The 24692-nt window shown below is 43.2% G+C and overlaps 1 protein-coding gene across 1 annotated transcript; it reads right to left on the reverse strand.

Moving 5' to 3' along the window:
• Positions 1 to 2253: 2253 nt before the first annotated feature.
• Positions 2254 to 6706, reverse strand: LOC139568737 (protocadherin gamma-C4). The gene is made up of 7 exons (XM_071390780.1): positions 6154 to 6706; positions 5784 to 5882; positions 5429 to 5601; positions 5078 to 5229; positions 4581 to 4926; positions 4068 to 4256; positions 2254 to 3865 (listed from the first exon to the last, which is right to left on the reverse strand). The coding sequence occupies exons 2-5, from the start codon at positions 5874 to 5876 to the stop codon at positions 4883 to 4885; spliced, it is 462 nt and encodes a 153-aa protein (XP_071246881.1). The 5' UTR covers positions 5877 to 5882; positions 6154 to 6706; the 3' UTR covers positions 2254 to 3865; positions 4068 to 4256; positions 4581 to 4882.
• Between the last annotated feature and the right edge of the window lie 17986 nt (positions 6707 to 24692).

Here is a 24692-nt window from a genome sequence, read left to right on the forward strand (position 1 = left end):
CTAATAATTGCGCCAACAGTTGTTTCCTTCTCACCAAGCTGCTTGCCTATTGTCCTGTAGCCCATCCCAGCCTTGTGCAGGTCTACAATTTTATCCCTGATGTCCTTACACAGCTCTCTGGTCTTGGCCATTGTGGAGAGGTTGGAATCTGTTTGATTGAGTGTGTGGACAGGTGTCTTATATACAGGTAACGAGTTCAAACAGGTGCAGTTAATACAGGTAATGAGTGGAGAACAGGAGGGCTTCTTAAAGAAAAACTAACAGGTCTGTGAGAGCCGGAATTCTTACTGGTTGGTAGGTGATCAAATACTTATGTCATGCAATAAAATGCAAATTAATTATTTAAAAATCATACAATGTGATTTTCTGGATTTTTGTTTTAGATTCCGTCTCTCACAGTTGAAGTGTACCTATGATAAAAATGACAGACCTCTACATGCTTTGTAAGTAGGAAAACCTGCAAAATCGGCAGTGTATCAAATACTTGTTCTCCCCACTGTATATGTAACGTGTACGCTGGAAGTCGGGAAGCAAGTACAGGGAGTGTATTTAATAAATAAATGAACATAGAACAAAACAAGAAACACGAGTAGCGTACAGACATGAAACAACGGAACAGAAATAATAACGCCTAGGGAAAGAACCAAAGGGAGTGACATATAGGAAAGGTAATCAAGGCAGGTGATTGAGTCTGAGGCGCTGATGCGTGTAACAATGGTGACAGGTGTGCGTAATAATGAGCAGCCTGATGACCTCGAGGACCGGAGAGGGAGTATACGTGACAATATAAAATATATTTGGATTTGTTTAACACTTTTTTGGTTACTACATGATTCCATATGTGTTATTTCATAGTGATGTCTTAACTATTATTCTACAATGTAGAAAATAGTAAAAATAAAAACCCTTGAATCAGTAGGTGTGTCCAAGTGTTTCGACTGGTACTGTATATGCCGTGTAAACTACATCCGGTTAGCACGTTTCCTAGTTCCGACTAGCATGTGAATGCGACAATATTCATGAGCGCTCCAACGTATAAATATTTTGAAAGTTTTTAAATGAGTAAAAACAAACATTTCATAAATGCATTCCTATATTGTTGTGTAACTATTTAACTATTGGTGATGAGATAATATTGTGTAATTGTTTTATACCGAGTGATGCAATGCTAGGTTGGCTATTTTAGCTAGGCTGAAGTTAGCTAGCTAGCTAAGCTAGCACCAAAACTAGCACAATATCAGGCTCTTTTCCTTTTCTACTGCAGTTTCAGATGAGCAGCATTCAGTGAGTCCGTGCTCACCCTAGTGAACAAGTAGCCGGTGCCCTTAATGGAGGTGCCAATGCCAAAGAGGAGAAAAGTGCAGGGTTCAAAGATGGCCAGTAGAGAGAGAGCAAGAGCACCGCTCATGTTGAGGCAGGGAGAGGACAAACAGGTCATCAGGTGAGAATTCCAGCTGTGTAACCAAGTAAGAACATTCTAGCCTCGACTCCTTGTAAGTTAATTGGGTATAAGTAGTGCTTGACTTGGGCAGGATCTCACCGGAGCTGAGTACCGGCACCTCACCTTTTCTACTGCTTGAGCTCCTGTTCCTCCTGTACCTATTTCAGTCCAAGTTAAGCAACGGGTATAAGAAATTATTCAAGTTTTTCAAGTACTAGCCAAACGTGGTGGGTACACATATAATAGATTTGACATGTAAATGTAGTTAAAGAGTGGTGTGTTGGTGACTTTCTGAACTGTTAAGAGTAAGAAGACAGTTAAAAGTAATATAGACAAATATTGGTGTGTCAGTTGTGATTTGGGTATATTGAACAAATTATCAGGGCCTTTTTTAAATGTATTTTCCCTTTAAAAATTCACCAGAAGTAATAATTTCACAGTTATTTTTTTAAACAATCCTTCAGGGGGGCATGCTCCCTGACCCCCTCCAATATCAAACAAAAAGTGACACCCTTGCCTCCAGGACAAGTATTTGGAAACACCCCACCATCCATCAGACCTACAATAGTAATGGTACAATAGCACAGATTTAGGGGCTTAAAAATAATATATTGATCCATTAATCATCCTGATCCTTCTGCTGACATCTGGGTAGTGTTCATTAGAGCATCCAATAAAAAAACAAAAATGAGCTCGAGCCATTTCTAAAGTAGTCTAAGCATTAGCATAGAGAAATGTTAGTAAAAATAATAAGACACTTTCTATCCAGGGTATGTCCTTTTTATTAGTTCAACCTAACTGCACAGTGAAGAGTTGGTTCAGGTATGTTTGGTGACAGGGGAAATACATACCATCATTATCACTCAGAAACAATATATTAGCATATAAAATAATGAATAGTAAGTGCTATTCTTCCTGCTAAAATGTTCATATTCATATCAGTGCCTTTTTTATTCTTACATTTATTGGCTAAAGGTCTTTGTTTGTTATACAGAGAAATGGTCCTAATATGAGTGCAGAAAATCAAATCAAATGTTATTGGTCACATACACATGGTTAGCAGATGTGTAGCGAAATGCTCGTGCTTCTAGTTTCAACCGTGCAGTAATAATCTAACAATTTCACAACAACTACCGTATACACACAAGTGTAAAGGAATGAATAAGAATATGTACATATAAATATATGAATGAGTGATGGCCGAACGGCATAGGCAAGATGCAGTAGATGGTATAGAGCAGGGGTGTCAAACTCATTTCGCATCGTGGGCCACATACGGCCTAGGGAGATGTCAAGTGGGCCGGACCATTAAAATTATACCATACTCTGCTATAAATAACCAAAATATCATGTCTTTCCTTTGTTTTGGTGTAAAGAAGCACAAGAACATTAGGAAAATATAGCTGGCTTTTACCGCTGCTTCACTGACTTCTCGGCTCTGGATGAAAGTTGACTGCTGTTTCCTCAGACCCGCCAGCAATTCGTTAATCTTATCTCTTCTCAGTTGTCCTTGCAAGCCGTCATATTTTTCGCTGTGATGAGTCTCGTAGTGGCGTCGAATATTATATTCCTTCAATACCGAAACTTGTTGCAAACACACCAAGCACGAAGGTTTTCCGTGCATCTCTGTAAATAAATAGGACGTGGTCCATTTTTCTTTGAAAATTCTACACTCCTTATCTACTTTTCTCCGTTTGGATAACGACATTTTGGCTAATGAGGGTGTAGCGGAGAGGTAGAGACCAAGGTATTAACAACGTCGTAACAAGCAGCAGATGGCGCATTGATACCGTCTGCTGTTTTCAGTCTGTCTCAGTGATGCGGCTTGTCTTCTACTCTGATGGAAAGAGTGCGCCCCTTAGCGGATAATCCATGAATTGCAGCGAATTAAAAATATTAATTCCATGTCTTTTATGCATTTTTTCCACTTTCAAATTATCCTGCGGGCCTGATCGAACCTCCTTGGGGGCCGGTTCCGGCCCGCGGGCCGTATGTTTGACACCCCTGGTATAGAGTATAGTATATACATATGAGATGAGTAATGTAGGGTATGTAAACATTATATAAAGTGGCGTTGTTTAAAGTGGCCAGTGATACATTTATTGCATCCAATTTTGAATTATTAAAGTGGCCAGAGATGAGTCAGCATGTTGACGGTTATTTATTTCTAAAGCAGAAGAAAAGGCGGATGAGAAAGAACTCGCATAGTAGCTGTCTGAAAACGACAAAGCATCGACTTGAAATATCACTCGTTCAATTCCATCCTATCGTCATTTAATCAGTCTCAAGGGAATCAAAGGCTATTAAGTCTTATGTATTTTGCATATTCAAACAACAGCACTTTACGTGTCAGCTTCATTTCGCCGATCAATGTCAAAGCTTTCCATACAGGAGTCTTCTGTGGGTCCTTTCATCCTTCTGAACCTACAAGGAAAAGAAATTGAGATGTTGAAACAGTGGTTAGCCTCGAATAATTTGTGTCATAGTCATTTTGGGGATAAGGGTGTTCATAATTGCAAATATGGCTAGTGCCAAGGGCTAGATTCATTATCATAAGTCATTTCCTGCTAATCTTAATTTCATGTCAATAACAAACACAATAAGCAAACATGAATGAGCTACTCACTTGATAACGGTGAATGTCCCCATCGCCACCAATCCCAGCAGGCTCAGGCTGAACAGGACGCCCAGGGTGATGACTATGACCCGGTCAGAGGCGGTGTCAGCTGACTCCTCCTCCACCACGTGCTCCAGCCCCGCCCCAAACACCTTCTCTAGCTCCGCCTTCACCGCGCTCGCCTCGCTCTGCAGCTTGCTGTGGGTGACGACGGAGAAAGGACATTAGGGGGGGCTGATTCTCAAGAATGCAACGTCACATTACAAAAGGTTCAGATAGATTTGTATCGTGCAGAACAGACATGGATGTTCATCGTGCCGAATAGAACATTGTGGAAGCAATGTTGCATTCAGTCATTGTATGTCACCTACTAAAGAATGTTTCACAAATTCCCTTCATGAAACCAACCTCAGACCCACCACCCTGAAAGTTAAACTTTAATCAACAATGGCTTTGATTTCCTCATTATAGGATGGGCTACTTTGTTGTGGATGAAGTGATTTGACAACACGTTGGTCTTACTTTTTGACGTCTTCGGCAGGGATGACTTCATACCATTGATGGGTCATACCATTGCGACGGCAGAAGTAGGGGGAGTTCTGGAGTCCACTGCCTCCACCTCCAGGATGTACCACTCCTGAGTCTCTTTGTCCAGCGGCTCTCTGGTGATGAGGGCTCCCAGGGCATTGACGGAGAACAGGTCCGTGTGCGTAGTCAGGACTTAAGTGACCACAAACACGGGGCTCCCTGGGGTTGCCTTCACTGTCCCCACAGGTCTCCCTTTTGGTTCGTTCTCCGGAACGCTGAAGTTGTAGAAGGAGCTCTCAAAGGCCACGCTCACTCCGAGGTTGACAGTCATCAGGAGGACCTGGACATTGGCGATGAGGGGGAAAGAGAGAACACAAACAGATTTAGCACACATCATTATTCAGACTAACAGATGATATAATACACCCTAACTCAACGTCACAAAAACACACAGACAAACACAAGCCCACTTGTGATGCTCGATCCCTGACCTGTGGAGTTCAGAGGAGGCAGCCCGCTGTCCTTTGCCATTGCAGTGAGTTCAAGCGGTGTGTCCTCTGTGACATCAGAAAGGTCAGAGGCCACGGTCGCCTCTCCTGTGCTACCATTCAGGGCCAAGCGAGGGGAGGCACCTGAGGAGAAACTAGATAGCCAGAGGAGAAGCATTTGACGCATAACTCTGTGTAAAAACAGACCATTTCTTCAATATCGTTAAGGATCCATTTAGGCAAATGTATTCCTTAATGTGGACTTGAAACTCATCTCTACAGTACCGGCTCTACGACTGGGAGTAGAACGTACAACAGAGGTGTATGTGAGTTGGACAGCAGTGCATGGCTAACCTGTAGGTGACGAGAGCGTTCAGGCCCATGTCCTTGTCTGTGGCAGAGAGGGTCAACAGCACGTCCCCCACCTTGGCGTCCTTCACCAGAATGCTCTTCGTGTACGTATTAGCACTGAACACCGGCGAGTTGTCATTAACATCTGTCACGCTCACTCTGATGCTGGTCATGTTCTGGTGAAGCGGGGTTGGAATCGTTGAAACCAACTTTGTGTAAGAAGCTAGGCTGCACAGAACTTTGATATTGTCTGTTATGATATTGTGGTGTTATGATATGGTACTGCTATGGGAATGTCGTACTGATTTCAGGGTGAAGGGTCCCTATAAATTAGGCCACTGTGTTTTGTATATAGTACCTGTCTCTGTGGTGTTCCCTTGTCAGTGGCCACAATGACCAGCTCATAGATGTCATTGGTCTCCCGATCCAGAGGACCCACAACCAGTAGCATCCCATCCTTCAACACAAGACACACTAGTGTAAATACACAGTGTTACCCTAACAACACTGCTCATGATTAAGCTTGTATGCTGAGATTAAATTAAACATGGTTTGCCAATGATGAGGTCATCAAAAGCATCTGCTTTTTTTTGTGTTTGGTCATTTCTTAATCAAAATGATTGACCCCTCAGTAAACAAACCTGGTACCCTAGATCCAAATTCTCATCTAACAAAATGTATTATGTAAAGAAGGTTTACCAGAAGCTTCATTATTTGGTTGGACTCACCTCCCTGAAGCGAAATAGCGTGGCAGATGAGGAGATGGAGATGGTGACTTCTCCGTTGGAGCCGAGATCTGAGTCTGTGGCAAGGATATGGTACACCTCTCCTGGAGACTTGTCCGAGTACTCCCCCTCAGGGAAAGGGATGGGGTCTGGAAGAGTAGGAAACTGGGGTGTGTTGTCATTGTAGTCCAGAACGGTGATGTTGAGCTGGGCTGTGGCGTTCAGGCCATCTTTGTCCACCGCCACCACCTGAACACAGTGAGAGGGGTAAGATCTTAACGGGTAACGTAGTTGACAAAACGTAACATTGTTGACTCCAACGCATAACGTTGTTGACCTTCATGGTCTCACTGAGCATCTTAAGTCAAATTACCAGCCTGCATTTGCCTATCCACATCGTACATTTTTATCACCTACTGTATATGACTTAACAACATGACCAAAGACAATGTTTACTTTGGCGTCTAGGTGGGGTAGAGTTAAGGTCAGGGTGATCGGAAGAGAGATTCTCCTCCAGCTGCGTCCTTGTCTATCATTAAGATATGAAAAATGAGGCCTCCCGGGTGGCGCAGTGGTCTAGGGCACTGCATCGCAGTGCTAGCTGCGCCACCAGAGTCTCTGGGTTCGCGCCCAGGCTCTGTCGCAGCCGGCCGCGACCGGGAGGTCCGTGGGGCGACGCACAATTGGGCTAGCGTCGTCCGGGTTAGGGAGGGTTTGGCCGGTAGGGATATCCTTGTCTCATCGCGCTCCAGCGACTCCTGTGGCGGGCCGGGCGCAGTGCGCGCTAACCAAGGGGGCCAGGTGCACGGTGTTTCCTCCGACACATTGGTGCGGCTGGCTTCCGGGTTGGAGGCGCGCTGTGTTAAGCAGTGCGGCTTGGTTGGGTTGTGCTTCGGAAGACGCGTGGCTTTCGACCTTCGTCTCTCCCGAGCCCGTACGGGAGTTGTAGCGATGAGACAAGATAGTAATTACTAGCGATTGGATACCACGAAAATTGGGGAGAAAAGGGGATAACATTTTTAAAAACACTAAAAATAAAAAATAAAACATATGAAAAATGTTCCTTCCTCTACATGGATTACATTTATGGAAGTACACCCGACTGTTATTGGGGCCTATATTTGGGTGTAGACCTTATGAGAAACGCAGCTAAAGCACATGTTGATTGACATGACGTGGTATACCTGTAAAACGTAGTTATCCTTTGTCTCTCTGTCCAAGGTGACGTCACTCTTCAGGGACACAACACCTTCTTTGTTTATGTTGAAGGTATCACTCGTAAATAGGAAGTGACCATTCGAGAATCCACCCTAAAAGGATAACACAGAGATACAGTGGGGAGAACAAGTATTTGATACACTGCCGATTATGCAGGTTTTCCTACTTACAAAGCATGTAGAGGTTTGTAATTTTTATCATAGGTACACTTCAACTGTGAGAGACGGAATCTAAAACAAAAATCCAGAAAATCACATTGTATGATTTTTAAGTAATTAATTTGCATTTTATTGCATGACATAAGTATTTGATACATCAGAAAAGCAGAACTTAATATTTGGTACAGAAACCTTTGTTTGCAATTACAGAGATCATACGTTTCCTGTAGTTCTTGACCAGGTTTGCACACACTGCAGCAGGGATTTTGGCCCACTCCTCCATACAGAACTTCTCCAGATCCTTCAGGTTTCGGGGCTGTCGCTGGGCAATACGGACTTTCAGCTCCCTCCAAAGATGTTCTATTGGGTTCAGGTCTGGAGACTGGCTAGGCCACTCCAGGACTTTGAGATGCTTCTTACGGAGCCACTCCTTAGTTGCCCTGGCTGTGTGTTTTGGGTCGTTGTCATGCTGGAAGACCCAGCCACGATCCATCTTCAATGCTCTTACTGAGGGAAGGAGGTTGTTGGCCAAGATCTCGCAATACATGGCCCCATCCATCCTCCCCTCAATACGGTGCAGTCGTCCTGTCCCCATTGCAGAAAGGCATCCCCAAAGAATGATGTTTCCACCTCCATGCTTCACGGTTGGGATGGTGTTCTTGGGGTTGTACTCATCCTTCTTCTTCCTCCAAACACGGCGAGTGGAGTTTAGACCAAAAAGCTCTATTTTTGTCTCATCAGACCACATGACCTTCTCCCATTCCTCCTCTGGATCATCCAGATGGTCATTGGCAAACTTCAGACGGGCCTGGACATGCGCTGGCTTGAGCAGGGGGACCTTGCGTGCGCTGCAGGATTTTAATCCATGATGGCGTAGTGTGTTACTAATGGTTTTCTTTGAGACTGTGGTCCCAGCTCTCTTCAGGTCATTGACCAGGTCCTGCCGTGTAGTTCTGGGCTGATCCCTCACATTCCTCATGATCATTGATGCCCCACGAGGTGAGATCTTGCATGGAGCCCCAGACCGAGGGTGATTGACCGTCATCTTGAACTTCTTCCATTTTCTAATAATTGCGCCAACAGTTGTTGCCTTCTTACCAAGCTGCTTGCCTATTGTCCTGTAGCCCATCCCAGCCTTGTGCAGGTCTACAATTTTATCCCTGATGTCCTTACACAGCTCTCTGGTCTTGGCCATGGAGAGGTTGGAGTATGTTTGATTGAGTGTGTGGACAGGTGTCTTTTATACAGGTAACGAGTTCAAACAGGTGCAGTTAATACAGGTAATGAGTGGAGAGCAGGAGGGCTTCTTAAAGAAAAACTAACAGGTCTGTGAGAGCCGGAATTCTTACTGGTTGGTAGGTGATCAAATACTTATGTCATGCAATAAAATGCAAATTAATTACTTAAAAATCATACAATGTGATTTTCTGGATTTTTGTTTTAGATTCCGTCTCTCACAGTTGAAGTGTACCTATGATAAAAATTACAGATCTCTACATGCTTTGTAAGTAGGAAAACCTGCAAAATCGGCAGTGTATCAAATACTTGTTCTCCCCACTGTATGTTAAGGGTGCTTGTCGGCTTATCATTCCTAGGTTCGTCAGAAATGTATTAGTGGGATGGATGTATTGAAATATTTTCAGATTGTTGATATCGTCATGATAAACACCATTATGTATCACCATTATATATTGTCATCGATATATATGTATATACAGTGGGGCAAAAAAGTATTTAGTCAGCCACCAATTGTGCAAGGTCTCCCACTTAAAAAGATGAGAGAGGCCTGTAATTTTCATCATAGGTACACTTCAACTATGACAGACAAAATGAGAAAAAAAATCCAGAAAATCACATTGTAGGATTTTTAATGAATTTATTTGCAAATTATGGTGGAAAATAGGTATTTGGTCACCTACAAACAAGCAAGATTTCTGGCTCTCACAGACCTGTAACTTCTTCTTTAAGAGGCTCCTCTGTCCTCCACTCGTTACCTGTATTAATGGCACCTGTTTGAACTTGTTATCAGTATAAAAGACACCTGTCCACAACTTCAAACAGTCACACTCCAAACTCCACTATGGCCAAGACCAAAGAGCTGTCAAAGGACACCAGAAACAAAATTGTGGACCTGCACCAGGCTGGGAAGACTGAATCTGCAATAGGTAAGCAGCTTGGTTTGAAGAAATCAACTGTGGGAGCAATTATTAGGAAATGGAAGACATACTGATAATCTGATAACACTGATAATCTCCCTCGATCTGGGGCTCCACGCAAGATCTCACCCCGTGGGATCAAAATGATCACAAGAACGGTGAGCAAAAATCCCAGAACCACACGGGGGGACCTAGTGAATGACCTGCAGAGAGCTGGGACCAAAGTAACAAAGCCTACCATCAGTAACACACTACGCCGCCAGGGACTCAAATCCTGCAGTGCCAGATGTGTCCCCCTGCTTAAGCCAGTACATGTCCAGGCCCGTCTGAAGTTTGCTAGAGAGCATTTGGATGATCCAGAAGAAGATTGGGAGAATGTCATATGGTCAGATGAAACCAAAATATAACTTTTTGGTAAAAACTCAACTCGTCGTGTTTGGAGGACAAAGAATGCTGAGTTGCATCCAAAGAACACCATACCTACTGTGAAGCATGGGGGTGGAAACATCATGCTTTGGGGCTGTTTTTCTGCAAAGGGACCAGGACGACTGATCCGTGTAAAGGAAAGAATGAATGGGGCCATGTATCGTGAGATTTTGAGTGAAAACCTCCTTCCATCAGCAAGGGCATTGAAGATGAAACGTGGCTGGGTCTTTCAGCATGACAATGATCCCAAACACACCGCCCGGGCAACGAAGGAGTGGCTTCGTAAGAAGCATTTCAAGGTCCTGGAGTGGCCTAGCCAGTCTCCAGATCTCAACCCCATAGAAAATCTTTGGAGGGAGTTGAAAGTGCGTGTTGCCCAGCAACAGCCCCAAAACATCACTGCTCTAGAGGAGATCTGCATGGAGGAATGGGCCAAAATACCAGCAACAGTGTGTGAAAACCTTGTGAAGACTCACAGAAAACGTTTGACCTCTGTCATTGCCAACAAAGGGTATATAACAAAGTATTGAGATAAACTTTTGTTATTGACCAAATACTTATTTTCCACCATAATTTGCAAATAAATTCATTAAAAATCCTACAATGTGATTTTCTGGATTTATTTTCTCATTTTGTCTGTCATAGTTGAAGTGTACCTATGATGAAAATTACAGGCCTCTCTCATCTTTTTAAGTGGGAGAACTTGCACAATTGGTGGCTGACTAAATACTTTTTTGCCCCACTGTATATATCGTCATTGATATATATAGTCATTGATATACCGTAATCGATATACCATAGCCAATATTCTTCATGTCGTGCAGATATATCCCTGATCTCAATGTAGATAGTAATGTCCAAGATATTGTTTGCATCATAACAAAATATAATCGATCTCGTGATGATAATGACAGTCTCATTTCTCTGACCTCATCCTCGACGGTGACCTCCAGGGTCACGACAGCCGCTCCGCTGGCCAGGTTCTCAGAGACGGCGACATCGTAGCGCTCTGCGCTGAACTGAGGCGAGTTGTTGTTTACATCTGTCACCCTCACCACCACTGATACATTCCCAACGAGGGACGGGGTTCCCCCATCTGCAGCCTGTACCATTAGGTTGTACACCTTCACTGCTCCATAGTCCAAGGCCTGAGCCAGCCGCAGTTCCCCGGTGGAAGAGTCCAACTGGAAGAACGCCACGGTCGAGGGAGGGTCTTGCTGAAAAATACTCTAGGTCACTACACCGTTTGTGCCTTCGTCAAGGTCCACCGCTTCTAGGGTGACCAGTGTCGTTCCCACAGACTCTGTTTCTAAGACCTCAACCTCATATTCTGTCTTGGAGAAACTTGGAACGTTGTCGTTGACGTCAGATACTTGAATGAGCAGGGTGGCGGTAGAGGAGAGAGCTGGACGACCTTGGTCCTGAGCCACCACCTCCAGGCTGAACTCGGCTTTGGTTTCTCTGTCCAGCGCCCCAGCCAGGGACACCATCCCCATTTTGGGGTCGATATTGAACTTCCCCTCGCCTCCCCGGAGGGCATAGCGGAGCTCCCTGTTGAAGCCGTCGTCCGCGTCCGTGGCGGTCATGGCAGTGAGGTTGGCCCCTACCTCTGTATCCTCCGGGACAGGGTGTGTCACAGAGCTGGCACCAAACACGGGGCTGTTGTCATTGATGTCAATCACTAGCACCACGATGGTTGCCTCATCGCTGCTTGTGCCATCCGAGATTGAGATCTGGACTGAGTAGTTCCTTTGGGTCTCATAGTCCAGTTTGACCTTAGAGGTAAAAACGCCTTTGGAGTCAATGGCAAACTTGTCGGCGTCTGTCAGGACCTGAAGCGTCACGGGAACTACTGTAGTTACTGCTAGGAAGGTCACCTGTATTTGAGGTGACAAAAATGTTATGGGATCAATCTGGTTGTTTTTTCAGATGAAGTAGAATTTTGTGGATCTGGGGATGTTTACCTTGACAATCACAGCCCCTGGATCCGTCTCCTCCTCTATGCTCCCACTGTAGGTGCTCAAGATGAACTTGGGTTTGGAATCTCCAGGTGCCAGGATCTCCACAAGCACCGCGGAAGAACGAGATATTCCGCCCCCTACAGGACAGGAGGAGAACATCCACAGTCACTTTGGGCTGAAATTGTTTTGGGAACCCATAACCAAATCTCCAGCTGTTGACTGACTAGCCTCCTGTAGATATACACTATTCCTCTCATATTCTTCTAGTCTACAGTGTACATATACTATGATTACCAGGCTATAGTATGTTTTCTTGAGTTGCTTGTGTTCTTTTACATATTTTCTCAACTTTACGTTCAGATTAATTCCACACTACAATGCGCTCAACAAAATTGTATTACATGACAGTACCTTCAAGTTCTGTAGACAGAGACTGTACCTAGACTCACCATCTCTTGCTTCCACGTAGAGAGGGAACTGAAGGACCTTGTTCTCCTCCAGAGGAATGTTCTTTTCCAGCTTTATCTCGCCTGTGTGTTCAGCGATGGAGAAATATCCTTCCACGTTCCCAAACTCTATTGAGTACTTGACCTGTCCATTAACACCAGCATCCAGGTCCGCTGCTTCAACCTACCAATCACATAGCATAAAATGCATGTGGTGACAAAGCAGTACCGTTTTTTCCTGTTTACAGTCGTGTTACTGTGGATATGTAATGGTGACATCAGCTGATGAAAAGGCTATCATGTGTTTCTCACGTTGCAAATGCCTCTGGTCAAAAAACACTTTAACAAACACAGTGACGATTTGAGGTTCAAGGTTAGAAACCGTCTCACCTGGGTAACCAACATCCCCACCGTTTGGTTCTTGAAGACCTTGCCCTCGTACCTGGAGCTCTTCAATTGAGGACTGTTGTCATTCTCATCCAGGAGGGTGACGTTCACATCAGCCAACGCAACGTGGTTAGGTGGGTCGTTTTCCCGTGCTTCAATCTTCATATTAGATGTAGGGAAGATATGGGAAGGTGTTCAACAGCATACCAACTGACGTGTGCCCTGCCCATTGTGACAGACTAATTGACAAGATACGTTTTAGTAGATGGTACAGGGCACTGCCAAGTGCCCTTAGACCTGGTTTGCACCTTTTTAGACATATTTACAGATTCCTTTCTGATTTATAAGTTATTGTGATTATGTCTGCTGCTAAATGGATTAAAGTTGGAGGTCTAAGTACTGCTATGTTTCAGAGTGTCTGACCTGAAAGATTAAGTTTCCAACAGTCTCCCTGTCCAGGTCAGCTGAACTCTTCACTATGACAGTTCCATCCAAGTGTATAGAAAAAGGCACAGTCTCCGGAAGGATCCGCAACGTTCCCACAAATCCACCCTGAGGCAAAGACAAAATGGTTTCATGTCCAATTGGGGAAAGAAATATGTTTTAGAGAGACAAATGATCTGGCTCATGTAGAAACAGACACAACTCAAGATACAAACATGTAAACTGTTGTGATATGTGCACTTATTGACATCGCATCCTAGCTTGAGTAGTAAAGTACATCTCTTGTTGTGTAAATCCATCACCCATTTTTTGTATGTGTAATGAACCTCTAGGCCACCGTACCTACCTTGTCCAGGTCAGTGACTGTGACTGAAAACAGCCGTGTCTATTTGAGAGTTCTCCAGTAGTGTGACAGAGTAGCTTGCTTTGTCAAACTCTGGAGCGTTGTCATTGACGTCCTCGATTGTAACAGACACTAAAGTGCCAGCGGTCTTTAGGCTGTCATCCTGCTGAGATGCCTGGAAGGAAGTGATAGATGTTGATATTTGACATCCATAACTTGGAATGTATACAACGGTCACCAGCTCTCCTAATGCCCATACCATGTTAACTGTCTTAAAGCACTTGTGATTGTGAGTGAGTAAATCTACAGTGAGAATGAACTGAGAGAAGTGCGATTTTACTTATTTTGAATAGTCGTAAAACGTTAGAATGCTATAGCTACAATTCCCAATACCTTGATATTGACAGTGACTGTAGGTATCTCCTCTCTGTCCAACCCAGTCACCACGGAGATGACTCCACTGTTTGCGTCGATGTTGAAGTTACTCAGATACTTGCTTGGCGATACTGAGGTAAAGTCACACAACAACATTTCACTTCAGCATTTCACCACAAAGTAAACAGAACCAAACAAATTGCCTCATACATGTCAATGATATTGTCGTGGTTTTCATGCAAATTTTCTATTCTGATGGTTTCCATATGCAAAGATACACTACATGACCAAAAGTATATGGACACCTGCTCGTCGAACATCTCATTCCAAAATCATGGGCATTAATATGGAGTTGGTCCCCCTTTTCCCCCCCCACTAGCTGTTGGAACATTGCTTCGGGGACTTGCTTCCATTCAGCCACGAGCATTAGTGAGGTCGGCATTCCAATTCATCCCAAAGGTGTTCGATAGGGTTGAGGTCAGGCTCTGTGCAGGCCAGTCAAGTTCTTCCACACCGGTCTCGACAAACCATTTCTGTATGGACCTCACTTTGTGCACAGGGGCATTGTCAGGCTGAAACAGGAAAGGGCCTTCCCCAAATTGTTGCCACAAAGTTGTAAGCGCAGAATCGTCTAGAATGTCATTGTCTACTGTAGCGTTAAGATTTCCCTTCAGTGGAACTAAGGGGCCCGAACCATGAAAAACAGCACCAGACCATTATTCCTCCTCCACCAAACTTTACAGTTGGCACTATGCATTGGGGCAGGTAGCGTTCTGGCATCCGCCAAACCCAGATTTGTCCATCGGACTGCCAGATGGTAAAGCGTGATTCATCACTCCAGAGAATGCGAGCATTACACCACTCCAGCTGACGCTTGGCATTGCGCTGCTCGGCCATGACGCTTGGCATTGCGCTGCTCGGCCATGGAAACCCATTTCATGAAGCTCCCGACGAACAGTTCTTGTACTGACGTTGCTGCCAGAGGTTGTTTGGAACTTGGTAGTGAGTGTTGCAACCGAGGACAGACGATTTTTACGAGCTACGTGCTTCAGCACTCGGCGGTCCCATTCTGTGAGCGGAGCGTTTGTTGCTCCTAGATGTTTCCACTTCACAATAACAGCACTTACAGTTGATCGGGGCAGCTCTAGCAGGGCAGAAATTTGACGAACTGACCTGTTGGAAAGGTAGCATCCTATGATGGTGCCACGTTGAAGGTCACTGAGCTCTTCAGTAAAGCCATTCTACTGCCAATGTTTGTCTATGGAGATTGCATGGCGGTGTGCTTGAGTTTATACACCTGACAGCGACGGGTGTGGCTGAAGTAGCCAAATCCACCAATTTGAGGGGGTGTCCACATACTTTTGTATATATAGTGTACTTGTTTCATATCATTTAGTTTTGCTAAGGCTGATGGGAGTTCTAGTCCAAGCCTGTGATAAAAGCCTCCGGTAGATTACCTGAACTGATGCGGTAGACTATAGCCACATTAATGCCAGTGTCGCCATCTTGTGGCCTCTGCCTGGATGGTGAGGAAAGGCCCCGTCTAAAGAGGAGATGATGTATTAAATAGACATCACAACCATGGCAACACAGTAGCTTTAAGGAGACATATATGATATTTTGTAGTCTGATGGGTATGATGACACTCACTTGGTCTTCCTGTATGATAGCCTGGTAAAGGCTGTGATTGAAATAGGGATTCAGATTATCAAAGTCCGTCATCTCAAGGAGAACGGTCGCTGTGTCGAAGAGGTGAATTTGACATATTGATCATGTCGTGGTGAGTAACTTATGTGCCTAAAAGGATTCGAACCCGGGTCTCCTGTCCATCCCTCTAAGCCAAGGGAGCTAATGCAGCTCAAGTGTGGTCACAGAACCACTGCTGTTACACTTATACAGGTCCTGGTCTATACTTTTTATGTCTCAGAGTAGGACTGCTGTTCTAGGATCAGGTCTCCCTTCTTATTCATTATTATTTAAAAGACTAAACTGATCCTATATCAGCACTCCTGCTCTGAGGCTCTTGGTGAACACAGGCCCATGTGTGACTCACCAATATGCGGTATGTCATTCTGTTGTTGTTTATGCTGATATCGGCATCCACAGCTTTCACTCTGATCACCTCAGTATTCACTGCCTGAATCTGGAGGGACAAAACACATGGTGGTTAACCACGTAAACAACACGTAAGGGCTTATGCTCTCCATTGTATTGCAAGGTGTAGGACAGGAGTATTATGTTTTTGCCAACTCATCTTCTGTAGACTGATGTAGCCGTACCTCAGATATCCTTTTCGTGTACACCTTTTGCTCAAATATTGGAGCTTTGTCATTTAGGTCGGTGAGGATAAGTTTTCGTTTATTTTCTGTCTGAAGAGATAACAACAGTTGTCATACATTCGAATATATTGTTACAATCCATCATATGCCGCATACGTATTAACCATTGTAGTTTATAATCTTTCAATTTTACTTACCTCGCTATTCACACACATAACAGAATACCAAAGTTGCCCGCCAGTCTACAAGAGAAGGGTTAATTGTAAAGTTCAAAACCCTTTGCAGCATGATCATCAGGAATTAGCTTTCGCCCATTTTGTCAATAAAAAAAGGTAACACCTAAAGTGAACCATACTAGACCATGAATGACGTTGTATAGCTCTGATCCAGAGCGTTACTGCGCATTCCTCTACTGTAGGAGTTTAGTAGAGGAACGCGCACCAACACCCTGGACCAGAGCTAGACATTGTAGAGCAACTATAACCATCTCACCTGTGGTAACAGATCTGCATCCAGTGCCATCTTGGTACGGACTGTTGCATTTGTACTCCCAGGGGTGTAAACTAACTCGAGAAAATTGATGTGGTCTGGAAAGGCATACACCGCAAGCCTCACGGTATTACCCACGGGGATCTCATTGAGGACTTCCACTTCCCCTGTTGTAGCATCAGGGGGAGGCAAATATTCATTTTGGTGATGTATAGTGCCAGAAATGGTTATTAAATGTTGTTGAATGTTTCCCCCTATTACAGTCAATATATTGTAACAAAGGTTGTTACAAAAAAAGACTGAACCCATTCTATAAAATGTCATTTTCTCCCCTCATCCAGCCATCTTTCTCTTTTCCTGTGTAATCCTTTATTAACAGAAATACCAGCGAGACAAATTGGTTTGGTAACTCCTGAACAAATATAATACTTGAATGGATATGGCATTAGTTTACCCTCATATTCCTCGTCCACAGGTCCCAGTGTCAGGTCTGACTCTTCAGCACAGTTCACTGATGAAGTACCTAGAAATAAACATGAGGGCAAACATGGTATTGTTTATGTGTATCTTTAGCATCATGAAATAGCAAATGACAATCTCTAATCAGAATTCTGGTGAATTCTATTTGAGTTGTGTCAATATCTCCTGTATTGCCTGTTTTGCATGTTATTTTGCCATTAATACGTGTCACATATCAGTTTGAAAACATTTTTTTTTTTTTTAATAAAGCCACATACAAACACGGTCGCTTTTTTGGGTAAGGCAGCTCCTTAATGCAGGGGTTTCAGCCTAGCTCAGGGCTTTCTGTGGTGGTGGGGCAGCCAGTGGAAAATACGACGCGTAGGGGTTGGTAATGTTCTCTAGTTGCGCCGTGATTGGCTCAGTGTTCTGTCACTCAAGGGGACACTATATCCCTGCAAAATCTACAGGGAGAGCTTGAAAATTCAAGCCCCTTGGGTGCTGCCATAGAGTTACATTAGAATTGCCCATCCAAGAAGGCTCAAGGTCATTGGCCCCAGATAAAATCCCGTTATACCTACCCTAGATTTGATTGGACTGATCATGTCAACATTATAGTTTCAAAATCTTAGCTAGCAAACTAGACAAGGAGTCATCATCATGAATCACGTTGACAATCTACTGGCAAATCCTTTTCAATCCTTGTCATATGAAGAGAAATTATAGATAAAACGTATCAGTGCTCATCGGCCATTGGACATAAATGAATGACATTTAACGGTCATTCAATTCGGAATTCCATGTCGGGAACTAGTGGACCTGAAGATCACTGATGTCATGATTCAACATAGTTTTTCTTCAGAGTTCCCAGTTGTCTTGAAAGCACCATAAATCCAGAGAATGCCAGACTTTGATGACAAAGTTTTATGACAAAGTTTGTCCACAAATTGCTGTTCAAGTGAGTACAGCACAACAAGGTGAGTCCAAAAATGTATTGTATGCTGCTTCATAAATTATGTAATATACCAGGGAGATATGTATACTTTAGCTAAGAAAGTAATACTAAGTGTATGTTGTGTAGTAAGCTGTTAGTAGCCCATGTGCCTCACCCTAATAATTTGGTCCCTTTCCCCCTCATAACTTAGCCTACTGGTGGTGCACATGTAGCCTATAGCCTGTTTTAGAGAAATGTAATCATCGAATATTGTAAGAGCTTTCATTGTCTGCTTATATGCTTATTTGTTTAAGCAAGTCAGCCATATCGGCTCTGTTTTTTTGAAAGGCAATAAATGAGACTGAATGAACTGTTTCGTTGCCAGACAAGGCTCCGATGATAGCCAGGTTTGGCAGTGGTAAGGTGTTGGGACTGCTGTTGGGACTCTGCTGCTGTTGGGACAGCTTTATGTAGGCCCTAACAGTTTGTGGGCACCATTACAGTAATGATCAACTAATCAACTAATGTATTGTTTAGTGTTGTTTTGTGTTGTGGCTTTGCTGGCATGCATCTCAAAATGTTCTGGGGAGTTTGCCCTACCAAGATTGTCATGCTAAAATCGCCACTGTAGTTAGGTAACAAAATATATGCGTCATGTTGGTCTAATGGCAACGCTCCCGGCTCCAGCCACATATATGCCTCTCCCTACCGGTTCATTCCCCACGTTCACCCTTCCTACTGTTACTCCAACTTGCCTGTCTCCCCCTCTGTTTACAAATGTCTAAATGAAGTGTCAAAAAGACATAATAATCGAATAAATAGCTTATATGTACAAAATAATATAAGAACGTACATGTAGCAAAGGCAAGTCCATTACGACTAACATTTCTAATTGATCTTAACCGTTTTCTATTCATCTACCGTATACAGTATGCCCCACACCATGTACCGCATTGATATCATACCAATCTTCAAAATGTAGCCACAAACAAACTGTACTCACCGATGGGGACGCCCCTGACAACACATAGAGCCTGAGAGGAGTAACATCCACATAAAATGTATAGCCCCCATATTGGATGGTGTTTGTCCCTACTTTTCCACCCCCTGCTACAGTACCGTCCACAGCACCTGCTTGACTGACTAACTGATTTCCTGAATAAAGGGAATGGGAAGCCGGCAACCCAATGGAAGCCGGCACTGACAACACCATGGAATGTGTTGCACATCCATTGTAACAGCCACATACAGATGTAGGATCTTAATTTGAGCCAGTTTGCTACAGCAGGAAAATAATCCTACAGCAACAGGAAAGTTGAATTATGATGTGATTTATAATTAAGGGATTTTTTTTAAGGGGTTGATACATTTTTCATCAGTGCAAATCAATTTGGAAATCAATATCCAAATTGCAAACTTTAGAAGCCTTTTTATAACTCAAAACACTACAAGTTTGCATTCCCTCCGTGCAGGATAATTATCAGCAACAAAAAAGTGATCAAATTAAGATCCTACATCGGTAGGCCTCTACGGTATAGTATGAGGTCTAAATTTAATTTCCTTGTAAGAGGAAAGGGAGTGTTTAATCATGTTAACAGTGAGTGTGCTTTCAGCCTTCCCACCACCAACATAATAATGGCAAAAATCATAAAAATGTATCTGGATAAAAGTTTATCCAAAATGGACTCCTAAGCTTGACAGCTCCATGGTATCATGGTGTGCCAATGAAGACTTCCTGTAACTGGTACTCTGCCTGTCTAACACATCTCAGCCTTATCACTAAGTGTACCAATATTGAGATAATGGTCAGACCCATACCTAGGATTTGAGCCGAGAATCAGAATCTGTATGTCGGTCTCGAAAAAAACCTAGTGCATTTCAATTCAATTAAAAAATTGTGTCGGCTGCAGGGAAAAAGTGCTTTAATACCCTCACCTCAGATTAAATGGCCAGCTGGCTGTTACTGTACACGTTTCTAGGCCCGTTTGTGGTGACATTAAACTACATATTCAATAAAAACTGAATGGAGAGGAGGTTATTATGAAACAATGTGATTTGAGAAATAGAAACTGACCACCTTTTGACACGGTAACAGAGTGTATACTGTAAACCGTCTATAAATAGACCATCGTTGACCGTAATCATTGAACTTTGACCTTGTATAAATCCCAGCAGGTGTGACACACACAGATACACAGTAGTTATTGTCACGTGTGCTCCCTCTTCGGCCTCTAGGTCACCAGGTTGCTCGTTAAGGTGCACACATGTCACCGGTGTTACGCGCATAATGACACTGACTTGGACTCCATCACCTCCTTGATTACCTGCCCTTTATATGTCACTCCCTTTGGTTTCTTCCCCAGTCGTCATTGTTCCTGTTTCATGTTGGTGCGCTGTTTGTATTTCTTGTTTTGTTTATTAATTAATTAAATGCATTCACTCCCTGAACTTACTTTCCGGCTCTCAGCGTACATCGTTATAGTTATAAACTACTGCTTGTGAAAAGGGGATTTCAATTGATGTGAGAATAAATATGTGAATCTATTTAAATGAATGTAAACGGATCCTTTTCTACAATATACAATGTCATGAGATGATTTTGAATTAAACATACATTTTGAATATGAGAAACTTTAATAAATGCATTGGAACAGAAACCAAGTTAAAGAAGCTAAATCTCTTTCTCTTCATTACATATCTGCCTATAACATCCCACACCTGGGAACTATAACACAGGCATAATCAATGAACTACAGTATGTTCTGACTGGTCAATAGGTCTCAGTGTTATCTTTAAGCGAATAGAGAATAAAGAGTGGGAAATAGATGGGTTGATTTATTGTATGCTTTCTTTGATCGCTAATGCACAAATGGTTACTTATTCCCTTTTATCAACAGTTGGCTTATGATTTCTAACAAATTCACATTCTGAAGGAATGCTTAAAAATGAGTCTACGTTGACACGTTGTACCAGTTAACCGCTTGTAAAACCACTTTACTCATCTCTTTCTGCTTTCACAAACGTTTTAACTATAAGATGTGGTATCGGTTTATGGTTTGCTTTGCTTTATCTTGGCCAGGTCGCAGTTGTAAATGAGAACTTGTCTCAACTGGCCTACCTGGTTAAATAAAGGTGAAATAAAACAATTAAATGGTGTTACTTTTTAATCAGCTTTTTATCGGAACAATTTACTGTAGGGCTCTATTCAATATGTGTCGCTGAAGAGTTACAGATTGCGAGATAGATATGTAAAGGTCCTTTCCCATTGAGGCGACAATCACGAGTTTACCGTGAACGCGCAGTCTCCGCTGAAATGTGCCTTCAAATTTCGATCATGCTGTAACGCTGAACTTCGCCGATACGAATTGATTAGAGCCCTTTAGTCATTTGAATCTAAACAAGAAGCTGTTTAACCAATTAGAACAGAGCTGTTACAACACTGTGGGAATTTGATAAACTATTGGCCTTGGTTTTACAGAAAATCAACTATGTACAGTTGCATTAGTGAAAGAGAATTACGATTATTAAAGGGCAATCTGCTTTTCAAATAATAACAAACTGGGTACCCCACTACTGTTTGGTAAAAACCTGAGGGATAGGGCTGAAGAAATGTAACCACCCTGAAATTCAGACAGTAGAAATGCATAGACAGTAGATAACAAATATTCAATTTCATGTAAAATAGTTACAAAAAAATACCTTGAGACATCACATTAAGCCCTATACAGCATATGGAACAAATTCATTTCTTGTACACATTTTTCTAATCCATGGGAATCCTAAAGGTCTAGCTAGGGGAATCCCTCTTAAGATTTTGATAAATAAAAGGCTTTTGAAAAAAGATGTATTGCAAGGATAACCCAAAGTGACAAAAAAGTTTGTGCAGACGTTTCACTGAACTGTTAACATATAATTTACAAGAGTATATCATTTGACTTGGATACACCTATCGAAAAGCTTTATCTAAAATGTAAGGTTGTATTACTCCATACTTATATTTTTGATGTCATTTGAGTCTTTGTAAACAAACCATGTATACCTTCGACATATCACAGTTATTTTGAGAAGAGGTTTGGACCTATTGGCTTAGCCCAACTGTTTGGGTGTTGGACCGACAGTCTACGGACCCAGGTTGGAGTCCTGGTTGGAACACACTATCATGTCAATCTCCTGGGCTGTCAGTCTTTGCAAGCATAGCTCCATTTACATCCAATGTAGCTTATTTTGTTCCAAACCAGGAACAGGTTCTGTATTCTGTTCCAAACCTGTTCCAAACCAGGAACAAGTTCTGTATTCTGTTCCATATCAGGAACAGGTTCTGTATTCTGTTCCAAACCAGGAACAAGTTCTGTATTCTGTTCCATATCAGGTACAGGTTCTGTATTCTGTTCTAAACCTGTTCCACACCAGGAACAAGTTCTGTATTCTGTTCGATACCAGGAACAGATTCTGTATTCTGTTCCAAACCAGGACCAGGTTCTGTATTCTGTTCCAAACCAGGAACAGGTTCTGTGTTCTGTTCCAAACCTGGTAACTGGGCTGTGTTGTAGTTTTCTTTAGACTAGAAGTATAGAGGTTGATTATAATCTATAAGAAATCTACACATATTAAGAAGTGATTGCATGTTGAAATAAATACTTTTTCATAAAACAATTGCTTTATTCAAAATACTTGTTTAAAAAGTTACTTAGGGTTAAGGGTCACTGCTGTATTGCACTGTAAACCTACTTACAGGAGCACTGTAATAAATTATGTCTACGGTTATTTTCCCAATTCATCCTGTAAGAGGAAGTAGCACAACTCTTTTGACTCTTTGGCCCAGTCTACAGAATGACACAGCATCGCCTCTCCCGCCGAGGCTTATGGGAGTCTCTGCTCTCGGGGATATTGACAGAAACATGACTCTGTGTCAGCATGTTTCCTTTGCTCTCGCGAGGCATTGAGTCATGTGGCATGTCAATCACAGACTCCCTTGATGGTGTTGGCCTGGGACTCACAACAGATGGCCTCTTGATGTTGACCCGGTCAGGTTGGCTGACAGCTGGTTGATAAACGGTGGTGTGGCTTCGAGCTGGAGTCTCTTGCCACTTGACTGCTTTGACAAACATAAATTGGTCTGGGAACCAGGTACCCAGCTTGCCTTAGCAGCTCCTCCAGCTCCAGATTACGGATGAGCCTGACCAAACCCCTACTGATCCGATAGGTCTTCTGGCGATCAAAGGTCCTCACATCCTCATGTTGGGTCACATCGAGTCGGGGTGAAGACTGATGATGATATGGATCCATATTGCTGTCATCATGGTGTCCTTTGTAGTTCTGCGTAACGTACGGTGGCAAGTCATCTGCCCCTGGGGTATTCAGGTTGCCCATCTCATAGTACGGAAAGTTCTGGTTGGGGAGCAGTTGGCAACAGTAACCGTCACACTCGAATCGGTTATCGAAGCAATGGAAGCCGAACTCCTTCATTTTGGGGTTGTACAGCGCCAGCAGGTCACCATTGTTGTCGAATATGACGTAGTTATGGTAGAACCAGTGGAGCAGGTAAAGCCCATGCGTGGGCCAAGGCCTACCAAAGCCAGACAAGTTGAGGTGTCCCATTTCATTTCGTTACACCTGAAAATATTGGAAGGATGAGAGAGAGGAAGGAGGAGAGAGAGGAAAGAGGAGAGAGAGGAAAACAAAATGTTAACCCTACTACTACATGACATGCCTGTCATACACAATATAGCTACACTACATGACCAAAGGGTATGTGGACACCTGCTCGATGAACATCTCATTCCAAATTCATGGGTATTAAATATGGAGTAGGTCCCCCTTTGCTGCTATAAAAGCTTTCACACTCTAGGTTTGTGTGCGGCTGCTTTGGCCATGGAAACCCATTTCATGAAGCTACCTGACAAACAGCTCTTGTGCTGATGTTACTTCCAGAGGCAGTTTGGAACTCGGTAGTGAGTGTTGCAACCGAGGACAGACAATTTTTACGCTCTTCAGCACTCGGCGGTCTCATTCTGTGAGCTTGTGTGGCCTTTCACTTCTCGACTGAGCCGTTGTTGGTCCAAGACGTTTCCACTTCACAATAACAGCACTTACAGTTGACATCTCTAGCAGGGAAGAAAGTTAACGAACTAACTTGTTGGAAAGGTGGCATCGTTGAAAGTCACTGAGCTCTTCAATATGGCCATTCTACTGGCAATGTTTGTCTATGGAGAATGCATGCTGTGTGCTCGATTTTATACCCCTGTCAGCAACGGGTTTGGCTGAAATAGGCAAATCAACTAATTTGAAGGGGTGTCCTATACTTTGTATGTATTTCTATGTGAGAGTTCCGCAACGTTGTGCCCTACTGGATTGAGTGGACTGAAGCCAAATACCGGTTTCCTGATCCTGTCACAACCAAAAACAACCTAATACAACCTAACCACTCTGCCATCCTAATTTTCTGAGCCACAAACTCAACCTATTCT

Source organism: Salvelinus alpinus, chromosome 2 (genome assembly GCF_045679555.1).
Source record: "Salvelinus alpinus chromosome 2, SLU_Salpinus.1, whole genome shotgun sequence".
Lineage (NCBI taxonomy): Eukaryota > Metazoa > Chordata > Actinopteri > Salmoniformes > Salmonidae > Salvelinus > Salvelinus alpinus.